Source organism: Physcomitrium patens, chromosome 15, assembly GCF_059467195.1.
Source record: "Physcomitrium patens ecotype Gransden chromosome 15, ASM5946719v1, whole genome shotgun sequence".
Taxonomy (NCBI): Eukaryota; Viridiplantae; Streptophyta; class Bryopsida; order Funariales; family Funariaceae; genus Physcomitrium; species Physcomitrium patens.
The window spans coordinates 458,048-483,115 of NC_143424.1; the positions used below are offsets into that span (position 1 = coordinate 458,048).

The following is a 25,068-nucleotide window of genomic DNA, read 5'->3' on the forward strand; positions in this document are numbered from 1 at the left end:
CGGAGCGACGGCTTCGCTTTCACAGGACACTCCCCCTTTGTCGTCGCACCAGAGCCGGGCGGCCCGGGGTCGATGAACAATGATCAACGAATGTAACTTGGATGTACATCTGGATGAGGGACCTGTTGCCGCCCATGTCCTAGGGGGGCAGCCGGCGGGCGGCATGGCAAGTGCAAAAAGTAACACTGGAATGTTGCTGGCATCAATTGGACTACAGTTTAGATGGTTAACGTGTAAGCCATTTTGTTGTTCATTTTTCATTTGTATCTTGACATGAAATGCAGAATTAAATTTCTGTTTTATGGGATTGCTCTACGTGCATGGATGTTCTCACAACTCTCCTGCTACTATCATTCAAAATGAATTTCCTTGGGAGGGGAAAATGTGTGGGTCCAAAATGATATTAACTAGTGTTTTTGGTCCTTGAGCATGACTTGGGCAAGCTCAGGTGACAAATGGGAGTTGGTGCATCAATGACAGAGAAAGCCCCAAATCATCCAAATGGATGGATGTTGATGGCGGGATGTTCATCCGAAATTACATCCTCCCCGGTATTGGGGCATGGGGTGTCCTGTCACAGCTCGTTGGCAGCAACACCAGAAGAGCTCACAAAGCACGGAGACAGGTCGTCAGCTGCCTCCCAGAATTGCGGCGATAGGCGCTAGACCTACGGCGCCAAGTACACTGGACTTCCTCTAGGTGGGCATCATCATCATCATTATTATTATTATTTTGTGTTACTCCTTCTTGCCCGAGCTGTCCCCGCCCGCCAAAATGATTCTGTGCCCGGGTGCTGACTGGGCTGAAAGGCCATCCCCTCATCCCTTTCTCACCGCCGCATGTGTTGTTGTTGTTGCCGATGGCCATGTCAAACTAGGTGCACCGCCTCAACACGTGGGCCGGAGTAGGGCTCGCATCTTTTTGCATTGGGAACATCGGACACAAGCTCACAGACACATCAAATTTCTCTTCACCAACTAAACTTCTCTCCACAGATCAAATCACATCTCACTGCAAGCCCTAAATCCAAAAAGTTGCATTATGTTCTTAGTTTACACTATTAAGTAGCCATTCCACTTTAACCTCCACACCCTCTGTTTTTTCTAACGAGTTCACTGATAACCAAATCATACGACCAGCCATTTTTTTCCAAATTTAACAATAGTACTGAGGTAAATATTGTCTTTTTAGTAGAGTAATAACAAAGGAAGCCCATTCTCTCTCAATGTTGTTTGCCATGGCACACATGTCCCAACCCAATCGAATATTGACTAAGCAATAACAATGAAATTCCTTTGATCAAAATAAATATCCAAACCCTGCATGAAAGAATCATATCTTTTAAACACTAGTTCATGAATTTTAACCCGTAAAATAAATACAAACCAAAACGTTGCTAGAAAATGCATGTCAATACTTGCCTCCTCTTTCTGGGATGCCAGCAGGGCATATTTGGGAGAATGTAGTTGGGGGAGAGGATGCTGACTGTACTGCCAGCTGACAGAGTTAGGGTGCCACCTGTCATCAAACTCCATACAATGGTGGTGCCCTTCGATGAGACACTCGAGGTGGAGCAGTGAAGGAGACTTCCAATGTGGATGAATGACGACTTATGGATGTTGCATGTGTGGATGGATGTCTTTTTCCCCCGCTCCAAGGCCAAGTTTGCACATGGGGTAGGCATCCATCATACACAGACAGGCATCCTTATACTGTGTATGCTTTTTCTTTTTCTTTTTCTTTTCTTTTTTTTAATGTGGTGGGAGTGTGACAGGCCTACCTTTATCACAGGTAAGTGGTGGGGGAGCTTGCTTATCTGATTGAAGAGTGTCCCAATCAAGGCAATTTGAAAATGGGACGACATTAAGGTGTCCTCTACATCTTCAGCCCATCATTCCAGCACCATCTATATCATCCTTCAGACACCTTCTAATGACAAAGTGTGGTGCATTGTGCAGCATTTGGTTTGGGGTTGGAATCTACAATTTTTTATTTTTGTGTAGCTTTCTTGACATAAAAAGAAACAGAAAAAGAAAAAGAAAGCAACTTTATATACATTTTTGGAGAAACAACTTTAAGCTTTATTGTGAGTAAATTCTTCATAGGATGAAGTAACCCAAAGACAATCAAGGTTATTTTTACTTGTCTCACATGCATTTCTATTTTAGAATTTTCACTTCAAATCTAATATATGAATGTGGATTTCTATTTTAGTTATGTGTTTATCATTTTGGAATAATAAAAAGAGCATCAGGTTGTGTTATTTATTTTAGGCGTGTACAAGCAACAACATAAACAATTTACAAATACATAATTATTGCAATAACCTAATTTTTTATAAATCATAGGTAAAAAAAACCAATTAGAACACAGAGGATATTATATTTATGTATCTATCAATTGGCACGCCATCAAATTATGCAATGAATTGGAAAAATTTGTAGAAATTTATAAATTAAAAACCTATTCAAACACATGTATCACGTTTCAGAATATCAAAGAAGATAAAAAAAAACTGAATATATAATGATAACACACATTGAAAAAACCTAAATCGAAATAGCAATTAAAAAATAAAAAACAAAACCAAAACTCAAAATGGTAAACAAACTCATGTATATTGTAGAAGAAAGCGTTGAGGTGACAATAGCCTCGACACCTCGGAGAACAAAAGAAGCAGAAGCACTGAAAAGGATATCCACGCGGCATATCGGGAGTGGAGAGGTCCAGGTGGCGTGGGAGAAAGGAAGTTGCCAGTGTGAATGAGTCCAGGAGTAACAACATTGCGCGCTGCGTCGCGTGGGGAGGAGGGAGCCCACAATAGCGAGGAGGAGGCAGCAGCAGGAGCAGCAGGGCACACGCTAGCGAGGGCGAGGCGCAGGCGCCTCCTCGAGGCGAGCACGCACCTTCGCCACGTTCCGAGTCGCAGACCAGGATCACATGGAAGCGGCGGCTACGGCTCAGGTTGTCGCTGATAGGGCCTCCCCTGCCCCTCCCTCCCAACTTCAGTCTCTGCAGTTATGGCAAGCACGCGCTGCCGCATGCAGCAGTGCCTTCGACGAAACATGATAGAAGAAGCAGAAGAAGAGCAAGACATGGCGGATCCGATGCCTCCCCATCCCGACCCCCACCCCCTCAAATCTGACTGATTGGAAGCAGCGGGAGGAGGAGGACTGATCATTATCCAATGAGGCACGTGGGGTGACTACCCAGCCCCGTTGTGCCAAACTTGACTTGATCGCAGCATTTGGAACCAACCGTAGTATCTAGTATAGAACGCCAAGTGTCAGGCGCATCAATCACCGTGACCAGAGAGTCGGTTCTATCCGTTCAGTAGATTGGGACCATCAGGTTGGAAGGGGAATTTTGTAGTAGTCATGTAACCTTGCGAGCACATGCCGCGATTGAGGAGGGATGCGCTTTAAGGCCTCGAACCTCGACGCGTGGGATCGTAATATGATCTGAGTCGTACAGGTCACCTCGGTGGATCGGAATTTGTGGATGGCGCGGGATCAGATGCCGGCTGTGGTGTCAGTCACACATTGGCAGGGAAGCAACAGGAGGCGAGTGCATGTAGGGACCGTGTTGTAGGGCCATCCTCCGTCGGGTCCCACCTTTCTGTCACGTGTGGGACTGCTCAGGATGAGATTTGCGCGAGTGCTTCGGCCGTACTGTGAGTGCGCAATTGTGCTCTTGTCTCCAGCGTTTTGTTCTGATTTCTTTTCTTTTATTCGTACACTACATTCTAATCGGTCTCTTCCAAGCTTGGAAAGTCTTGGTTTCTGGGAAATGAGCTGGGAGGGGCTGCCAGTGGGATTGGAGGAGAAAGGTAGGCATGGGTTGTGTGTGTGGGTATGTTGCTGGGGACCAGGGCAGCAACATTATATGCCTTCAAGAGGAGATGACCACCTGACGTGTTGTCCATCGTGAACGTCTCTGGGTATGTCCACCGTGACATATTTGCCTCCGAATAATAATAGATGGCTATGGCTCGAAATGGGTTCACTCAATTGCATGTTCTTTCTTTCTTTCTTTCTTCAACTTTCGGAACTAATTTTGGACTCTCCCTCGCGAACAAAACTCGCCTCTTTTGTGGGTATGGAACTGCTATTGACGAATCTTTATACGCTGTGGTGTCACCGCCTCGGTTAGTAGGCAGGGCTAGAATTTCTGGCGACCTTTTAAGCAGGAATTGGCGAGATACTCTAGTTCAGTCCAATTTGAACTCGAGTTGATCACGAGGCACTTCTTTTCTGGAGGAGCAGAGGCTCAGCGAGATTCAAATATGGAATCAAGATCCCGCTCTGCTGTTCACCAATTGGGGACCAAAGGAGCTGATGAACCCCGGTTGTCATGAACTTAGTCTTCAAAGATCAGTATAAATTAATGAAAGCATGACATCATTCATTCATATGTTATTATTATTCCTAAATTTATTTGCTCTTTCAAGTCATCTTGCAGAGAAAATCTCTCACCAAGTTGGGCTTGTCAGCAAGCCATTAACCTCGCTGCACAATAAAGAGATTAAGCAAGCTCAAGGCAAAGAAAACCCGATTACTAAGCCTTGAAAAACGAGGGTTTTCTTCAGAAGAGCTCATGATTCATTTCTTCTTAACCTTTGTGTTGTATTGGAGCTCATACTTCGTGGATGTAAAATTTGTAGATCGTGCATAGAAGAATGATTTTTTTCAGAATTTTGTTTGACCTCTCAATCTTAAAGAGCATTGAGCGTGATCCCAACTTCTTCACAAATGAACACAATTCATCATCAATGTAGAATTGACATCAGCTCTTAGCATAAAGTGGCCCGGTTTCTTTATAGCTGTTCTGCCTAATTGGGGTCTGATTCTATCCTACCAAAACCTAGAATTTTTTTTCATCGTAAAATGTCAAGTAGAAGGAAGGTAAATGATTTTCCATTTAATGAATTTCATTTGCACCATAATCATAACTCCATAGCAAATCCCTTCTAAATATTCTACAAATTGGAATGTTATGACAAAGCCATAATAAAAAGTGACACAGAAAAACACCACGACATATTGCCCAGCAACCATATTTCACAGCTGAAAAGTGGAGGGTGGATTCTTTGCTGTGATGGAGTTTTTTCAACAAACACCAGAAGCACCGATGATCCGTAATGCTAGGCATGGATTTATTCTGTTTCGGTTTGTTTTTTTGTTTTTGTGATGGGATGCGGTGGGTCAAGATAAGCGATGAGTCACGGGCGTGTAGCGATGGAGCCCATCAGTGCTGTGTGCTGCTTTAAAGGGTCTGCAAGGGAGGAAATTGGGCAGGCAGGCGGGTGGGGTAGGAGAGACGAATTTCCTCGAACGAAGGACATACGCCTGGGAGGGAGCCGCACGATTCATGGACATTGCACGTGATATGGCACACCTGCTCCGCTTTATAAAGCCAACTAGCTCACACTTGACCCTCTATCTTGGGCCACATGTTCCCTCAACCTGCCGCATCTGACCGCATTTGGTGCACTAGTTGTGGGCGCTATGACTAGACCACACCCACCTTCACTGTCCTGTTTTTGTGCTTTCTTTTTGAACTGCGAATGCAGTCTCAAGGCACCTTTTTCCAGTGTTGGAGTTACAATTCCAATTTGTGTGTGAAGTGTTAACGTAAGATTTTGAAGCAGGACTTGTGCTTACCTCCAGAACTTAATTCTTTTACTATTTTATGAACTCTCCTCTGCCTTCAAGTTAGCCGAGTCCACCTTCACGACGTTGTTCATGTGACTCCAATTCATCGTGTGCGTTCAGCATGCATGCAATGGTTGTTTATTAGACTTTCTGCGACAAATTTCCCACTTCCTTGAGAACGGTCTTCGAACACTGCAAACTGTGCCCAATGTGACAACTACACGACATGACTCTGGATGACTCCCACGAGAAGCACTTACTGAGTCGTCACGCGCAAGAGAAGTGGAACAGAATCTGCTCAGAATGTAGAAGGAGATCAATTGCAGTCTCCATGTGCACACCATTCACTGCTGACGACCATCTTCAAGGAATAATGCTGCAAGAGAATGCATATAATACATCCGAAGTCGTCAGTGGAGATGCGAGAACGATGTGGAGATGTTCGGATCTTACCCCGTTGGCCCACCCACGTGCTGCAGGAGAACTGCCACGAGCACGGAGTACGTTGCTTCATTGAATTATTTTGATGACTGCTCTTTTTTTTTTTACCTTTTTTTTCCCCCCTTGAGAGTCATCACACAATTCGCAGTTCCTAGATCGTTTCAGTGCTTAGGGAGAAACAACCAGTTTAACCACTCGCTACAACCATGTTTTGAGGATATCATTTCGGCAAATAGCATGCAAAAATAATCTCATTTTAGCTCTGACACTGTGCAGCTAAACCAATCTTCACTAAAGATTTTAACGCAACTTTAAAATTGAATGCAGGACCTGCACAATTGTCGCGATTGACCTTACAGAATCACGACGCCTCTAACTGAAATTTCTTTCTTGGCCCATCGATCATAAAACCAGCAAGGGGTGCAAGCTTTCTTTGTCATCGGAGCTCCAGCTCATTAGATAAGGCCTAGTCTCTACAGTGCTGACACCTGATGTGTGTGCGAGCGCAGACATGGGCGGATATATGTATTTATATATATATTTATAAATATATACACATATATATAAATACATATATTGCTTTCCTGACTGTACTGATTGCTTCTGCAAAACAAGGCATTAACACTTGTTGCGACAGGAGTCAAACTTAAATCTGGACTGTGCGTGGGGTCAGTCATCCCGAAGCAATCACTCACCCACGTCATTAACCGCGTGATGCAGAACATATGGCAACGTTGTAATTGACGAGGGAAGATTGTACAGGACAACCTCCCCCATACACATAGATAATTATTTTCGAGGGTCACCATCTCAATAGATTGAGGTCGTTTACCGGTGCACATGTGACAAGACCTTTCGTTCGATTGGCCAATATCCGTTACCAGCAGTTGTGCATGCTCTTTTCTGAAGCTATCATCTATAGTCAAGTTTTAGAATGGGCTAAATTAGGATTAGGATTCGCAGCGGAGAAAGCCTCTGCTTTCTTTCCAGCCATAGAAGTGAGGTAGATTGTCCAGACGAAGGAGCAGCAGTTGTTGAATAACACCTGCGCCAGTCAGCAGCAAGTGTCGGCAAAGATGCTGAATAGTTTATTTCTTATATTGCAAAGCTCTGCTTGAATCATGTGATTCACTTTATTTTTTTTCACAGAAAATGCTGATACTTTTGCAGACACTCTAGGGGTGGTAAAATTTCTTCAGTTTCAGTTCCAAAGATTCACATCCGTTTTGAAGACCATCTCTGCAGACTAAACTGGAGTAAAGAAATGAAGGCATGGGGTGACCTGAAGATGAATTGGGATGTATCGGAACGTGACGAAGTCAAGGATTGGCCAATACATGGCACCGCTTTTCCAAGTCGGCCAAAGATCACGCTTGATCTTCTCGATAGCTTGCTCTCCACTCTCCCCTGCACCCACCGTTGCATATATCTTTGATATCAATGAACATCAAATAAATCACTATATCATGACATGAGTTAGTCGATTTATGAAGTCATGATCGAAAACCTTGAAGAAAAGAATTAACTGCGAAGAAAGAGCTGTTGACAACAGGTGATGCAATAAGTTGTCCAGCCAGCACTTTCTTCATGGAACTGGCGACATCTGTCTTGGGGAACCGCCATAGCATTAGGTTGAACCATATGTGCAGAATGGGTGCAGTGAAAAATGCACCAATTCCTAGCATCCGCAGTGTCCGTATTTTGTCCCAATCCTGCTTTGTCTCGCCTTCTTTCAACGTTTCGTTTGCAAGATACTGTCCACCCACAGGGATCATCAAATCTGTGCCATTATCTATTGTACATTAAAAACCAATTCAAAGCCCCTCATGGTCACAACCCCTGCCTGGCTTTGCTCATAGCGTGGCAATAGGTGAGATCTATTTTTCATAAACTGCAGTATCCATACACATACTTGGCTTAAAATTTTCACCGAGACGCTGCAGAATGAAAACGACGACGAGGATTGTTTCTCTGAAGCAAGAAACTTACTTGAGCGGTAATGTCTGCAAAAGCGAGGATGTTAGCGGCAGTGATGCTCTTGGTAGGAAAAGTGTATTTGTCCAGCATCCGCAGGTACCACGCAATGAATCCCGATTGCGTTGCGGATGCATCGGAAGTGAATCCTCTGGGGCAAACGCTCCTGGATGAGGAAGGTTTCCATGGAAGATGGACCCTAGTGAAATCGTTGGTCATAAGGACCCGAGATTTGGACGTCTCGGCCAAGTTTTGAAGAGGAATGCGTTGGTGCCAGAATGTGGTTGCTGCAGGAGTGGGCACATTGGTGGAGTAGTGGCACAGTCGAAGGTGACGACCACCACCACCTGGTCTGCTTAGGCTGGCCACCAATTTGAGCATATTGCTAGGCTAACGGGGCTCAGTGTCGGTAACAAACGCATACCCCCGTGATCATGCATGCCGTGTAAGTGCGAGGCAATGGCAGTGGACAAGAAAACCGTCATTAACGCCACATGGCACATGCAATATACTTCATGGGCTGATTCTCAACCACCCGGGCTGTGAGAATACCCTAACCACCACCCTCATCAACGACAGCTCAGCTTCAACCCCACTCACTTGAAATACTGTGCTTGGTTGACATATTCAACTTAGCTTCAGGAGGACAAACTTCGCCCCTGTTGGGAGGTCGTGATTCACGTACATCCTAGTTGCTAGACTTGCATCGCACGGAACGAGCGAGCGATCGGTCGATCGAAATCTTTCTCTAAAACGTGTCTGCAAATTGGATTTATGTTTTTTCTAAACAATTCTTTTGCAGAGGAACGATCTCCGACCATGAGGAAAGTCATCCACCACTTCACCGACACTGTCATGGCGAGAGAGGTTCTATTTATTTATTTATTTATTTATTAGTTTATTTATTTTTGACACAACTTGGGTGTACATGAGAGAGTGATTCAGAAACTAGCAGCAACAAACTTCAGAAGCCTGGTCTCGAATGCACCCAGCATCGTTTTGTGTAGTGATCATGAGCATGGAATGAGCCATCTTCTGCATATTATTGATGGCTTCTCATCAAGTCATGTGAAGGAGAAGAGTCATGCACAACTTTGTGAGCATCCAAGGCTGCATACATGTTGGAAATACCCAACCTGCATTCATATTTGCAAAGCAATCTCACTTCCAGGCTCAAACTGCTACCATCATGTCATAACACCTTGCTTCCCACTAGAGCATCCTGTGTATTGAGAAGAATTGGACTATGTGCTCTCCATGTCTACAAGTGCTGTGACCTTGCCACATTAACATTAGAATTAGGTAAAAAGGTTTTTATTAGTTACCACAATTAAGGTAAAATATTTGTATAAAGTATCACCTCATCAAACATACTTGCATAAGTTTTGCAACATGATATTAGAGTAATATTAAGATATTTTGTAATATTAGGTCAAGTGGGCCTTGCTTCCTACATAAGAAGAAAAAAAAGAGAGATAGTGATAGACACTAGATATATCCTAAATGGATAAAACCACTTGAGTGAAGAGATGACATAAGCCAAAGAAAAATCCTCAAACCGTGAATTAGAAGAATCAAATAAGATGATAAAAGTCTAGAACTACTTTGATTGGAAGTTAAAAATGTCTTTGATTTTGAAGAGAGAAAACTTATGGAAAATAGTAGAGACAAAGAGATCAATTTCATCTTTTCTAGTTAGCATACAAGGGAGATCTTACATTCAAACTCAATTAGTAAAGGCTAAAGAAAGAGTTCTTTCAAGTCTTACCAAGTCAATTGCAAGTAGCATAATAGGTACAATTTCTTAACATATTAACCTAAGAAATTCGTAGAACATGCTCAAAAGGATGTTCAATGCAAGAGATGAGCAAAAAATTATGCTTCTAATTAACACATTATATGGAATGACAATGAAAGAAGAGAGTGATATCACCACTTATATGATAGAAACAATAGATATGAAAAATTAGCTAAAAATATTTGACAAAGTCATTGCAAATCATACAATCATAAATATTATCCTTAATGTACTCAAGAAAGCTATAAAATGATGATCCAAGGCATCACCTACATGATAAAAGTGACATTTGAAGATGTGATGGATAAGCTTCTTATTGAAATCCATTGTATGGCAATTAGAGGACATAAATTGAGATAAGAATAAGCATTATTTTTTCTTACACAAAACCAATTTATGCATGGAGGTAGACAATGAAGAAACTTAGGTTAAATTCCTTAACATCAAGGAGGATCAAGTCCTTACTTATTTAATCAACTTCAAAGTAAATAAGAAGAATCCTTGATCTTTGCTAGAGTAGCCTTATAACCGACTACATGTGGATTTAGACAATACAAAAATATACATTAATTTTAGTGCTACACATGTAGAGGAACAAACCACATTGTCCAAAATTACACATATAATTAATATCATGATTCCAATATCAAATACATATAAGAAAATACTTACGATGGAAACATTGATAATTTGTGCTAAACAAATCTTATTGACTATCAAAGTAGAAACTAATATGTTGACTCAAGAGTGAATAACAATTTTACTAGAGAAATACCAATTATTCAACCGATAGATACACAAACTCCAAATAGTGCATTAAAAACTACAAACAATAAATCCCATAGAGTTAAAGCCATTAAGTCCCTGTCAAGGACAAGAATATAATAAGGCAAATAAACAAGTGAGGCTTCTTTCAAAGAAAGATGATAAAATAGAAATAACTTGATATGTATATTAAAAATTAAATTGAAATGGCTATTGCCAAAAGACAAGAAAACTAGAGACCCTTGAAACTAAACTGGAAGCAAGAAAGGAGTTGACAAGAGTGAAGAGGGCTTCACTCTTGTCTCTATATATACTATCTAACTAGGTTCTACGTGGTGACGTTCTATAAGACCTCCAATATGTGTTGACTTTGTAGGGCATATGCCTTGACTTACAAGGCAAGTTTTTATATGTGTGGGCCACATAGTTAGCTTGGTCTTCAAGCTAACAACATATATGGCACATGGCCAACTTGTTGACCACGTTTCTAATCCAAAAAGTCAATTAAAGACACCTATAAAGTCAAAGCAGCGTCTATGAAGCTTCTAAGAAGCTTTCATATCAAATATTATAGAATTAACTTACTTTTACCTACTTTTACTTACTTTTATCTATTTATACATGTAATTATTGGCTTACATGTGTATGTCCGTGACAGTACCCTCTCTTCTAGGGACGAGTTCTACGAGAAGCGATAATCATATGTTGAGAAAATCTATGATGCGACGAATTATATTCGCCACTTACTCTGATCTTTGTTCTCTTCGAAGATGATTGATAGGGCCTCTCAACCATCGGTAGTGTTCTATACCAAGGCAGGAAGACCACCCAGTTATTTGATCATTATTGAGGCCTTCATAACTTCCTTCAAATAAAATATTTAGAACACCATTAGGAGTTGTTCCTACCTCTAATAAAATCACCAAACATCGGAAGTCCCTTCCAAGGTTGTGATACCAAACGCATTATATTTTGCCATCTATTCAAGGAAAAATATATCGTTCTTAAAGATCTTCATCTCGATTGCGTCGTCTTGAAAGTTGAGACAATTGTAATGTCTCATCTGGTAGGTCAGCAAATAAAGGCTCTTGAGTCGAATCTGCTGGTTGTTGGTTCTCCATCTCCTAAATATCACAACTACAAAGAAGCTATAAACAAGGATTGTAAGTATAATGATATCTTGTCTAGATCTTGTTTTTTTTATAAAGAAGGTTTTCATTTTGATTTTGATGGATGTCGTCGATGAAAAGTCTCTACTATCTTTCCTGCATTTGTAAGATTCTTTACAGGCTCCCATGTGCATTCACTAATATCATATCCGTGCCAATGGACAGATATTCCAATTTATTTCAGCGCTGCCTTGAATCTAAAACTTCTTCCACTTCAAATTCTTCATTATTGTCTACTTCTATAAGAGGAGGTGGAGCTTGTCTTTTTCTTGGTATGTCCACTGTCTTGTATGGTTCAAGAAGAGACACGTGGAATACTAGATGGATTTTTATTGACTCTGGTAGATGTAAACAATATGCAACTAGATTGATTTTTGCAGAAATAGAAAATGGTCCAAGCCTTCTATAGTCCAATTTGTCACAAAGACGAGTGGTCTTGATATTGCGACGAAGTAACCATACCTTATCACCTATGTAGAATGGTGGTTGTTCCTTTCGATAGACATCCACATTGATCTTTTGTTGTTCTTGAGCTTCTTTTAACTGTGCCTTCATCATTGCATGTAGCTCTGACAAATGAATTGCCAAATCTTTCGCAGCAGGATTATCAACTTTTGAAAAGTCAAAAGTATCAAATCATAGATGATAACCATAATTAGCAAAGAAAGGTGTTTATTTTATAGAAGAATGTACCGTGTTATTGTAAGCAAACTCTGCCAATGGTAAAAGAGTTGTCCAATCATCTTGTTGGAAGTTAATAGTATATCTTAAATACTGCTCCAAAACTTGATTAACACGCTCCGTTTGTCCATTAGTTTGAAGATGGAATGCCAAAGATAGTTTTATATCCACTTTTAGAATCTTGAAAAGAGTCCGCCAAAATCTTGATACAAATTGAATTCCCCTATGTGATATAATATCCTTGGATAATCCATGATAGCGATAGATATTGTCAAGAAAGAGCTTAGCTGTTTCTTCACCTGTGATAGATTTTGTACATGGTACAAAATGTGCCATCTTGGTAAAATGATCTACTACCATGAATATAGAGTCATAAGAACCTGAGATTCGAAGGTCCATGATGAAATCCATAGAAACAAAAGACCATGGTTGTTTTGGAATGGATAATGGCTGAAGAAGTCCGTAAGGTCGATGATGAGGAGTTTTTGATCTCGAGTAAACATCACAAGATTATACAAAATCTTTAACTGCTTTTCACATTTGAGGCCACCAAAAGTCCTTGGATATTAGTTCCAAAGTTTTATTGCATTTAAAATGTCCTACTGCTGGAAAGTCATGATGAGCTTGAAGAACACGTAATTGAGCTTCACCTTCTAGAACATATAGGCGTCCCTCAAAATATAATAGATTCTTCTTGAATTCAAACTTGAAAGTATCATGAGACTTTGAAGGATTTTCCTTCATATCATGAATAAGAGGATCAAAAGACATACTTAACTAAATTTGCTTAATGAAAGTTGAATTAACAGTTAGTGTTGATTTCATTGCTCGAAGATGAAGATGCTCTGACTTCAAGAGAATTATCCATTGTTGATCAAAAGCAGCATCTCTTTCATTTGGTACAAGATAAGATCATCTAGAGAGTGCATCTAACAAACCTTGTTGTTTTCCTGGTCGATAAGTGAACTTGAATTCGAATCTTAATAAAGACATACTCCAACGAGCTTGGTGATGATTCAAAACACGTGCTCACATAAAATATTCAAGGTTCTTGTGATCCGTATACACAGTGATTGGGCTAGAAGCACCTTCTAGATAATGGCACCATTCTTGAAACAAATCCATGATTGCAAGAAGTTCTTTGTTGTAGATCTCGTAGTTGATCTCGACTACTGAAATTTTTTTGGAATGAAAAGCTATTGAGTGAAGTTTATCATCTGTTTCCATTTATGACAATATGGCACCCAAAGCAAAGTCTGATGTGTTTGTTTCTATAAAAAATGGCTTAGAAAAATCGACGCGATATAAGATTGGAGCAAAAACAAAGGCTGTCTTCAAAGCTTCAAATGCTACTACTGCTTCTTGATTCCATTGAAGTTTTTCTTTGCAAGTCAAACATGTAAGTGGAGCTACAACTTGAGAGAAGTCTTTGATGAAGATCCGATAGTAGTTCGCAAATCCCAAAAAGCATTGGACATCTCTTACCGTTTTTGGGATCTTCTAATCCATAATAGTTTGAACTTTCTTAGGATCGATCATAAGTCCATCATTTGAAATGATGTATCCTAAGAAGTCGACTTGAGTAGTGTGAAATACACACTTTTCTATCTTGGCAAAGAGTCCTGCATCTCTTAATTTTTGTAATACTTAGTGAACATGAAGTTTATATTCTTCTAGATTCTTAAAATAGATTAAGATGTCATCTAAGTAACAGACAACAAAATCATCTAAAAACTCTTGAAAGACATCATTCATTAGATGTTTGAATGCTGCTGGTGCATTTGTAAGTCCAAAAGGCATGACGTTGTATTCAAAATGTCCATACCTTGTTAGAAATGCAATCTTCCATTCATCTCCTTCTTTGATGCGTACCAAATTGTATGCTTCCTATAGATCTATTTTTGTATAGATCTTAGCTTGATTCAACTGATTAAGAAGTCTAGATATCAAAGGTAGTGGGTACTTGTTTTTCATAGTGATTTTGTTGAGTCTTCGATAATCAATATACATCTCCAATGATCCATCTTTTTTCTTGACAAATAAAATTGGAGTTCTTGTTGGAGATTTGGAATGGCATATGAAGTTCTTGGCCAAATTCTCTTCAATGTACTCTTTGAGTTCAACCAACTCATTTTGAGATAAATTGTAGATTGGTCCAAATAGCGGTTGTGCTCCTTCTTGAAGGTCAATTGAGCAGTCATAGGAACGATGTTTTGGAAGAGTATCCGCATTCTTTTTCTCAAATACATCTTAAAAGTTTTGATATTGGCGTGGAATGCCACTTGAAGTCTTTCCACCAGTAGAAACATGTGTGGCATAAATGAAAAAAGGTGATCCTTCTTTTGCAGCATACAAGAAATCACTTGCACCTACAAATATAGGTTTAATTATACTAGACTTATGACTTTTTACTTGATTAACTACACTCTTAGTTATACTTTTAGAAAAATCAAGACTACGAGAAGTCCAATCTATTTTAGGATTATATTTTTTTAGCCATGATAAACCTAAAATGATTGGATTAGAAGGAGATCTAATGATATTAAATATTATAAAGCTACTATGACCATTAGTTGTTATTTCTATAGGAAGAATTTCATGAGTAACATCTCCTGAAGACAATGGACAACCATCTATGACTTCTACATGAATAGATTTAGTTTTCTTTATTAAAAATATGCTATGTCTTTTAGCAAATTTTTCATCTAAGAATCATGCTCAGGCTCTTGAATCTAGTAAAGCAAAGGCTTTGAGATATTTAAGTCCTAGAATAACATTTAACGTAAAACATGGAGAGGGTTGTGAAGAGAAGATAGGACCTTTACTAGGCGTTGTACAAGGTTCCAGCAGCACCGTCCCTATTGTAGCTGGACAAATTTATTTTCCGACATGCTAACTTCTTTGATCACCGTATTCGTCATTTTATGGTTGTGTCATTTCTTTGGGCAATGTTGAGCAGTTTATTTAGGTTCTCCACAATATAAGCACAATCCTTTTTGACGATGATGGATTTTTTCTTGCTCAATAAGAGGTTTGAAACGTACTGCATCAATTTGCATATCCTCTACTTTTGAATGTATGTGTTGAAGAGATGTTGGTGTTGCCATTGAATCATAGTAATGTTGGGGTCTACTTGTACAGTTCTTAGATCGAAATTTAAAAAGGCGATTGTCGTACTTCACAACAAAGTCAATTGCTTGACTCAATGTTTGAGGATCACGTAAGTTGAGCATTAATTTTTTTACCTCATATTGTAATCCATAGAAAAATTGATTAATAAGTGCAGCATCATCCCACTTGATATCAATTACAAGTTGTCAAAATTGTGAAGCATATATCGTTACTGATCAATTGTCTTGTCGTAAAATATGGATCTTATTGGTTGCAACACAAATTGCATCATGTTCTCCATACATGGATCAAAACTCCGCTAGAAAAGTCTTTAGATTATCTAATATTGGATCTTATCGTTCAAGAAAAGATAAAAACCACAATAGTGTTGAATCTGAAAGAAGCGTACTAATGAATCTAACTTGCGATCCTAGAGTTGAATAGCTTTGGGATTGAAGTTCAATCACAAGTTGTACTTGATTGATAAATCTTCTAAACTTTGATCTGGTGCCATCAAACTTCTTGGGTAGGGCAATTCTTGGTTTTCTAACATTGGAAGGGTGTTCCACCATAGGATGAGGGATATGATTTGGTACAGATGTTGAAGCAGCTCCAATTATTTCTATATCTTCACTTCCTATCAATCTTGTTGCTCCTTGTGGTAGTAAATTCAGTTGATGCATCACAAGCATTAACTCCCTCAATTGCTCTTGCATTTGTGCCATTGCACTCTTCATTTTAGTAAGTTTTGTCATGATAACAGTTAGAAAAGAAAAGATGTCTAATATCGCTCAAGACAAATAGAAGAGAGGACTTGAGAACAAAGAAAATGCTAAGGATAATATCAGTTTAGAAGAGAGTAATCTATAACTTCTAATATGCTTATGTCTTATCAAGAAAAAGGGTAATCCACTCTTAATCAAGATTAGACAAAGCTGTGATATTGTAGGTGTATTCTTGTCAATCTGTCAAGGACAAGAACATAATAAAGATAAATAAAGAAGTGAGACTTTTTTTAAAGAAAGATGAAAAAATAGAAATAACTTGATATGTATATTAAAAAAAAAATTGGAATGACTATTGCCAAAAGACAAGAAAACTAGAGACCCTTGAAACTAGACTGGAAGCAAGAAAGGAGTTGACAAGAGTGAAGAGGGCTTCAGTCTTGTCTCTATATATATTATCTAAATAGGGGTTGCGTAGTAATGTTCTATAGGACCTCCAATATGTGTTGACTTTGTAAGATACATGCCTTGACTTACAAGGCAAGTTTTTCTATGTGTGGGCCACATAGTTAGCTTGGTCTTCAAGCTAACAACATGTGTGGCACATGGCCAACTTGTTGATCACGTTTCTAATCCAAAAAGTCAATTAAAGACACCTATAAAGTCAAAGCAATATCTATAAAGCTTCTATGAAGCTTTCATATCAAATACTATAGAATTAACTTACTTTTACCTACTTTTACTTAATTCTAACTATTTATACATGTAATTATTGGCTTACATGTGTATGTCTGTGACAGTCTCACAATGTATTTTCAGGCTCTAGTATAATAAAACTTCACAATATTTTGTATGTTCTTATCTTAAATTGTAACTTTTTTTCATTAGACTCATTGATAGACATTGGCAAGTTAATTATATTCACAAAAAAAAAATTAATATTGAATAAAGAACACAATAAGAAATTAATAGCCATAGAAATAAGAAACAAAAAGAATAGAATTTTTTAATTTTATAACAAAAGAATAGAATCAAAATTAATTGAAGCAAATATAATAAGTATAGAAGACATTGTACAACTATTGCATGAAAGTTTTAGGTACTTCTACTATGTTGGGCTGTAATATATATCAAGAGCACATTAAGTACAAGGATTATCAATGTCCAATACTTCTTAATAAACATATGAAGACTGTATGGTAGAACATCATTATTGAGAGTATTTTCTAAAAAATTCAATTCATTATGCTAAAAAGGTACTACAACTTGTATACTTTGTTTTAGTTAGTTCTATAAAAATTCTATCCTTAGGAAGTTCAAAATACTTTGTAGTATTTTCAAATGGCCATTCTTGTAAGTTTTGGATCTATTTCCTACATAATAAAAATAAAACCTTCAAAAAGTTTGAAGACTTTAAAATGTAGATTGAAAAAAAAACATAGAAACAAATTAGATGCTTAAAGATAGACAAAGGTAGCAAATGCTCAACTAAAGAATTTAACAACTTCTTGATTCTCCATAGATTAAGTTGAAAACTTACAATGGTGCAAATCCTACAATAAAATAGACTTTGAAAAAAACATAATCAAACTATAGTAAAAAAGATACACTCATTGCCTAGTACATGCCAATTATTTGTCTATTTATGATCTGAAGCTATACAATGTACTAACTACTTGGTTAACATTAGTCCTATTAGAACTAATTAAAAGATTATGTCAAAATAACTATACAACAAGACTAAATCATAGGTAGATGACTTGAGGATATTTGGATTTGTAGCATACTTGCATATATCAAATGAAAATAGATTAAAATTAGAAAGAAAAATCATTAAATATCTATTCTTAAAGTATGATAATCAAATAAAAGCCTATAAGGTGTTTGATTCCATGTATCATAAGATTTTTATCAATAAGGATATAGTATTTAATAAGACCTTTATAGATTAATGATGTCAAAATTAATATTATCTTAGAGGATAAAACAAATTTATTTCCAAAAAGTGTCTTAAAACTTGAAGACACAAGTATTATTACAAATTAACAAAGAGAAGAAAAAAAATTATATTATTAAATAAAATTTATTAAATAAAGAAGAAAGCATAAATATCTCTTTACTACTAATAAGAAACCCAATTGAGTCAACCTTAGATGATGCACATGCATATATTCTTTACTAGACAACTACAAAACATAGAAATCATAAAAAATATTCCATTCAAAATAAAAAATCAAACTTTAAATTTAAGAATGACTATATACTTATATGAAATCATAAAAATATTCCATTCAAAATAAAAAAAATCAAACTTTAAATTTAAGAATGACTATATATTTATATTAAAAATCAATATTAAATTTAAAAACTATAAAAAAAAACTATACAACATATTAGATGGCAAAAAAAAATCAAAAAAGAAGTTGAATCAATACAAAAAATAATACTTGGACTTTGATTGTTGAAGAAAAGAACTTGGCAAAGAAAAATAAACAAGTGAGACTTTTTTAAAGAAAGATGGAAAAATAAAAATAAATAAATATGTATATTAAAAAAAAACTAGAATAGCTATTGCTAAAAGATGAGAAATCTAGAGACCATTGAAATTAGATTAAAATTTAGAAAAGAGTTGGACAAAAATAAAGAAGGCTTTACTCTTGCCTCTAAATATACTATCTAATTAGAAGCTATATGGTGATATTCAATAAGACCTCTAATATATGTCCAATTTATAAGACTCATGTCTTAACTTACAAGATAAGTTTCTTATATGTATACCACATGATTAACTTATATCACAAGTTACCAACATGTACAATACATGGCTAATTTGTTGGCTAAGTGTTCAACCTACCAATTACCTCTAGACAAGTATGAAGGTGAAATCGCATCTATGAAGCTTATACAAAGCTTCTCTATAAGATATTATTAAATTAATTTATTTTTACTTCTTTCTAATTATTCATATTATATAGGTAACTAATATATATATATATATATATATATATATATATATATATGTTTGAGACATTATCTCCTTTTTTGAAGATGAATTCCATAAGGAGCAATGATTACATCTTGAGGAAGTTTAAGATGTGACTAATTATATTTGAGACATATTTTAATTTTAATTTTAATTTTTTTTAAGGTAATTTATAGGACCTCTTAGCCATCAATAATATCTTATTTAAAAACAAAAATATTATCTTAATTTTTGATTATTGTTAAGGGCTTCATAACTTCTTTTAAACAAAATATTTATAATCCTATCAAGAATCGTTCCTACCTCTTATAAAATCATTAAAAATTAGAAGTCTCTTCCAAAGTTATGATACTAAATGCATTGTAACTTGCCATTTATTTGAAGAAGAATTTGTCATTGTTGAAGGACTTTATATTTATTACATCAACTTGAAAGATATGAAAATCACATTATCTTATTTAAAAAGCCAAAAAATAATAGCTTTTGAATTGAATCTATTGACTATTGGTTTTTTATCTTGTTAATTCTTCTAATACAAAGATATTATAATGAAAGATAGAAGATAGAATGTAATCTTCATTATACATCTTTTTTAATAGCAAAGATTTATTTAACTCTTTATTTTGATTTTAATGGATGTCATTGATAAAAACTTAGACCTTCTTTGCTACATTTGCAAGATTCTTTACTAGCTTCTATATGCACTTATTAATATTATATTTCTATCAATGAATAAGATATTCTAATCTAAATCAACATTATTTTGAGTTTAAGACTTCTTCTTCTTCAAACTCTCAATTATTATCCATTTCTATAGGATGTGATGGCATTTGTCTTTTTTTCAAGATATTCATTGTCTTATATGGCTTAAATAAAAATATGTGAAATATGGGATAGATCTTCATAGACTCTAGTAGATATAATCAATAAGCAACTGGATTGATTTATTTATATATAGAAATTAGTTTAAGTCTACAATAATTCAACTTATTATAAAGATAAATATGCTTAATATTATAATGAAGTAACTACATCTTATTGCCAATATAGAATTGAAATTTTTCTTTACACTAAACATCTACGTTGATCTTTTGTCATTCTTGTTTTTCTTTTAGTTGAGCCTTTATTGTTGTATATAATTCAAATAAATAATTTTCTAAATTTTTTGCTACATAATTATCAACTTTTAAAAAATCAAAAACACCAGATAATAGATGATAATCATAATTGATAAAACTTGATTTATATGCTTTGTTTATCTATTAATTTAAAGATGAAAGTTGAAGATAATTTTAGATCTATATTTAGAATCTTGAAAAGAATTTTTCAAAATCTTCATACAAATTAAGTTCTTCTATTCAATATAATATCTTTTGGTAATTCATAATAGTAATAGTTGTTGTCAAAAAAAAAACTTAGATATTTTTTTTTATTTATAATAGATTTCATATATTATATAAAATATGACATTTTGGTAAAATGATCTACTATCAAAAATATAGAATTATAAGAACTTGAAACTGAAAGATTTGTAATAAAATCTATAGATACAAAAAACTATAGCAATTTTAGAATAGGTAATGGCCAATAAAGTCCATAGGATCAATGACAAAGAATCTTTTGATCTTAAATCAATGTTATATGATTGTAAAAAGTCTTTAATTTCTTGTTATATTTAAGGCTATAAAAAATCTTTGTATATTAGTTCAAAAGTCTTTTTATATCTAAAATATCATGTTATTAGGAAGTTATGATAAGCTTGAAAAACATGTAATTATCCTTTGCCTTTTGGAATATATAAGCAATCCTCAAAATATAGTAGATTTTTCTTAAATTCAAATTTAGAAATATCATGAGACTTAAAAGAATTATTCTTATTATTATAAACAAGAGGATCAAAGGACATACTTAATTGAATTTTCTTAAAAAATGTTGAATCAATAATCAATGTTGATTTCATTGCTTGAAGATAAAAATAATTTCGCTTTAAAAAATTATTTTTTATTAATAAAAAGTTGCATCTCATTTTTTTAGTGTAAGATAAGATTGTCTAAAAATGACATTTGAAAAACCTTATTATTTTTTTAATCGATAAGTGATCATGAATTTGAATCTTGACAAAGACATGCTTTAGTAGATTTGGCAAAAATTTAAAATACATGTTGATATGAAATACTTGAAGTTTTTATGATCCATATATATAGTGATTAAACTAAAAGTATCTTGTAAATAATGATGTCATTTTTAAAAGGAATCCACAATTACAAGAAGTTTTTTATTATATATTTTATAGTTAATTTTGGCTATTGAAAATATTTTTGAATAAAAAGCTATAGGATGAAATTTATCATTTATTCCCAATAATAACAATATGTCAATTAAAAAAAATTCTAATATGTCTATTTCCATAAAAAATAGCTTAAAAAAATTCATGTAATATAAGATTGGTACAAAAATAAAAGTTATCTTTAAAGCTTTAAATATTACTTTTGCTTTTTGATTTCATTCAAGTTTGTCTTTATAAGTCAAACGTGTAAGTAGAGCTATAACTTAAGAAAAGTTTTTGATGAAGATTTAATAATAATTGATAAATCTTAAAAAACATTGAATATCTTTTACTATTTTTGAGATCTTTTAATCCATAATAGTTTGAATTTTCTTAGAATCCATTATAAGTTCATCATTTGAAACCAACTTTCTTAAAAAGTGGACTTAAGTAGTATGAAATACAAATTTTTCTATCTTATTGTATAATAATATATCTCTTAATTTTTATAATACATAATAAATATGAAGTTCATATTTTTTTGTGTTCTTAGAATAGATTAAGATGTTGTTTAAGTAGTAAATAAAAAAATCATCTAAAAACTCTCAGAAGACATCATTCATTAAATTTTGAAAAGCTATAGGTGCATTTGTGAATCTAAAATGTATAATATTGTATTCAAAATATCTATATCTAATTCAAAATATAATCTTCTACTCATTTCTTTTTTTGATGCATACTAAATTATATGTTGTTTGTAGATCTATTTTGATATAGATCTTGGCTTGATTTAATTGATCAAGAATTTTGGATATCAAAAATAAAAAATATCTATTCTTAACACTGATCTTGTTAAGTCCTTGATAATCTATATTTATCTGTAGTCATCCATCTCTTTTCTTTACAAACAAGATAGAAACTCATGTTGAGAATTTTGAATGGCATATAAAATTCTTGGCCATATTTTCTTCAATATACTCCTTGAGTTCAATCAACTTATTTTGTGATAAACTATAGATTGGTCATAATAGTGATTGATCTCCTTTTTGAAGGTCAATTGAGTAATTTTAGGAAAAATTTTCCAAAAAAGTATCCACATTTTTTTTCTCAAAGATATTTTAATAATCTTGATATTGGCTTGAAATATCACTTAAAATTTTTCTATCTTTAGAAATATGTATAGTATAAATAATACAAAATAATCCTTCTTTTATAATATACGAGAAAGTTCTTGCACCTACAAATTTGGATTTAGTTATACTAAATTGATGAATTTTTACTTGGTTAATAATACTCTTAATTATATTTTCAAAAAAATCAAGCTTACAAGAAATTTAATCTATTTGAGAGTTATATTTTTTTAATCATAATAAATCTAAAATGATTGAATTAGAGGAAGATCTAATGATATTAAATATTACAAAGCTACTATGATTATTAGTTACTACTTGTATAAAAAGGATTTCATGATTAACATCTCCAAAAGATAATAGACAGCCATCTATAACTTCTACATGAATTTTTTTAGTTTTTTTTTTTAAAAATATGTTATATTTTTCAACAAACTCTTTATCTAAGAAACAAGATGAGGCTCTTGAATCTAACAAGATAAAGACTTTGTGATATTTAAGTCCTAAACTAACATCTATTATAAAACAAAGAGTAGATTTCAAAGAAAAAATTGGATCTTTAGTAGGTATTGTGTAAGGTTTTTTGTGACTTAGTTTCTACTATAGCTAGCTAAACTTGCTTTCTAACATATTGTCTTTTTTGATAGTCATATTTCTCATTTTGTAGTTGCATCATTTCTTTAGATAATCTTGAATAGTGTGCTTAGGTTCTCCATAATATAAGTACAATCTTTCTTGTTGACAATAAGTCTTTTCTTGCTCAATAAGATGTTTAAAACATACTGCATTAATTTACATATCTTTTATTTTTGAATGTATATGTTGAAAAAATGTTGGTATTGTCATTAAGATCTACTTGTGCAACTTTTAGATCGAAATTTGAAAAGCTGATTATGACACTTCATAACAAAGTTGATTGCTTAACTTAATGTTTAAAAATTAGATAAATTTAGCATCAATTTTTTTACTTCATATTGTATTTTATAGAAAAATTGTCTAATGAGTGTAGAATTATCTTATTTGATATCACTCACAAGTTATCAAAATTGTGAAGCATATAATATTATTGATCAATTGCCATGTTGCCAAATATGGATCTTGTTGGTTGCAACATGAATTATATTATGTATTTTATATATAGATCAAAATTTTACTAAAAATACTTCAAAATTATCTAATGTTGGATCTTGTTATTCAAGAAAAGATAAAAAAATTAAGATAATGCTGAATCTAAAAGAAAAGTATGAATAAACTCGACTTGTGATCTTCGAATGGGATAGCTTTAGAATTGAAGTTTAATGACAAGTTGTACTTGATTGATGAAGCCTTAAAAACTTAATCTTGTGCCATTAAACTTTTGGGGCATATTAATTCTTGGTTCTATATTACTCAAAAAGTGTTCCACAATAGAAAAAATAATATAATTAGTGTAGAAGTTGAAACAGCTCTAATCTTTTCTATATCTTTATTTTTTGCCAATCTTGTTGCTCTATGTTATGGTAAATTGAATTGATGCATTGCAAGCATTAATTCTAACAATTTCTCTTATATTTGTGTCATTGCACTCTTCATTTTAATAATCTCTACCATGATAATACTTAAAGAAAACAAGATGTCTAATATCGCTTAAGATTAATAGAAGAGAGGACTTGAAAACAAAGAAAATGCTAAGAATAATATTAATTTTAAAAGAGGATAATCTTCAACTTCTAATATGCTTATGTCTTATCAAATAAAAGAGATGATCTATTCTTAATCAAGAAAAAATAAATCTCTAATATTGTAAGTGTACTCTTGTGAATTTGTCAAGGACAAGAATTTGATAAAAAAAATAACTAAGTGAGATTTTTTTCAAAGAAGTATGATAAAGTAGAATTAAGGAAATATATATATATATATATATATATATATATATATATATATATATATATATATATATAAAAACTACAATGGCTATTGCCAAAAGACAAAAAAATTAGCACTCTTGAATCTAAACTAGAGTAAGAAAAGAATTTATTAGAATGAAGAAGACTTCATTCTTCCTTCTATATATACTATCTACCTAGGAGATATATGGCAATGTTTTATAGGACATCCAACATGTATTGATTTTGCAAGCCACACATCTTAACTTGCAAAGCAAGTTTTCTATGTGTGCACTAGATAGTAAGCTTGTTCCACAAGCTATCCACACGTGTGATACATAGCTAACTTGTTGATCAAGTTTCTATTCTAAAAGTCAATTATAAACATATGTAAAGTCAAAATTGTGTTTATGAAGCTTCTAAGAAGCTTTTTTATAAGATATTATGAAATTAATCTACTTTTATTTACTTCTACGTAATTATATAGGTAATTATTAAAATAAATA

At 34.3% G+C, this 25,068-nt stretch overlaps 2 protein-coding genes and 1 long non-coding RNA gene across 4 annotated transcripts; 2 read left to right on the forward strand and 1 right to left on the reverse strand.

Annotated features, from left to right (window-relative positions):
- Positions 1 to 90: 90 nt before the first annotated feature.
- On the forward strand, positions 91 to 1,309 carry LOC149987690 (uncharacterized). Its single transcript, XR_016506507.1, has 3 exons — positions 91 to 233; positions 481 to 699; positions 878 to 1,309. It is a non-coding gene; the product is annotated as an uncharacterized LOC149987690 (long non-coding RNA).
- A 3,897-nt stretch (positions 1,310 to 5,206) lies between these two features.
- On the forward strand, positions 5,207 to 6,665 carry LOC112292448 (uncharacterized). Its single transcript, XM_073539328.2, has 2 exons — positions 5,207 to 6,154; positions 6,423 to 6,665. The coding sequence occupies exons 1-2, from the start codon at positions 5,881 to 5,883 to the stop codon at positions 6,473 to 6,475; spliced, it is 327 nt and encodes a 108-aa protein (XP_073395429.1). The 5' UTR covers positions 5,207 to 5,880; the 3' UTR covers positions 6,476 to 6,665.
- Positions 6,666 to 6,825: 160 nt separating this feature from the next.
- LOC112292446 (uncharacterized) lies at positions 6,826 to 8,671 on the reverse strand. 2 transcript variants are annotated; one of them, XM_024540948.3, is made up of 4 exons: positions 8,085 to 8,671; positions 7,622 to 7,849; positions 7,378 to 7,502; positions 6,826 to 7,140 (listed from the first exon to the last, which is right to left on the reverse strand). In XM_024540948.3, the coding sequence occupies exons 1-4, from the start codon at positions 8,448 to 8,450 to the stop codon at positions 7,035 to 7,037; spliced, it is 825 nt and encodes a 274-aa protein (XP_024396716.2). In that variant the 5' UTR covers positions 8,451 to 8,671; the 3' UTR covers positions 6,826 to 7,034. The 2 variants fall into 2 exon arrangements, with proteins under 2 accessions (XP_024396716.2, XP_024396715.1); XM_024540947.3 differs by having other exon boundaries at positions 7,603 to 7,849.
- Positions 8,672 to 25,068: the final 16,397 nt, after the last annotated feature.

Excerpts from the sequence above, each read along its gene's own strand:
- LOC112292448 (XM_073539328.2), top strand. The coding sequence starts at position 5,881 with ATGACTCTGGATGACTCCCACGAGAAGCACTTACTGAGTCGTCACGCG. Across the intron at positions 6,155-6,422 it reads AGAACTGCCACGAGCACGGA|GACCTGCACAATTGTCGCGA; the intron begins GTACGTTGCTTC and ends AATTGAATGCAG.
- LOC112292446 (XM_024540947.3), bottom strand. The coding sequence starts at position 8,450 with ATGCTCAAATTGGTGGCCAGCCTAAGCAGACCAGGTGGTGGTGGTCGT. Across the intron at positions 7,503-7,602 it reads AGTTAATTCTTTTCTTCAAG|GGGAGAGTGGAGAGCAAGCT; the intron begins GTTTTCGATCAT and ends CGGTGGGTGCAG. Across the intron at positions 7,141-7,377 it reads ACATCCCAATTCATCTTCAG|GTGTTATTCAACAACTGCTG; the intron begins GTCACCCCATGC and ends TGACTGGCGCAG.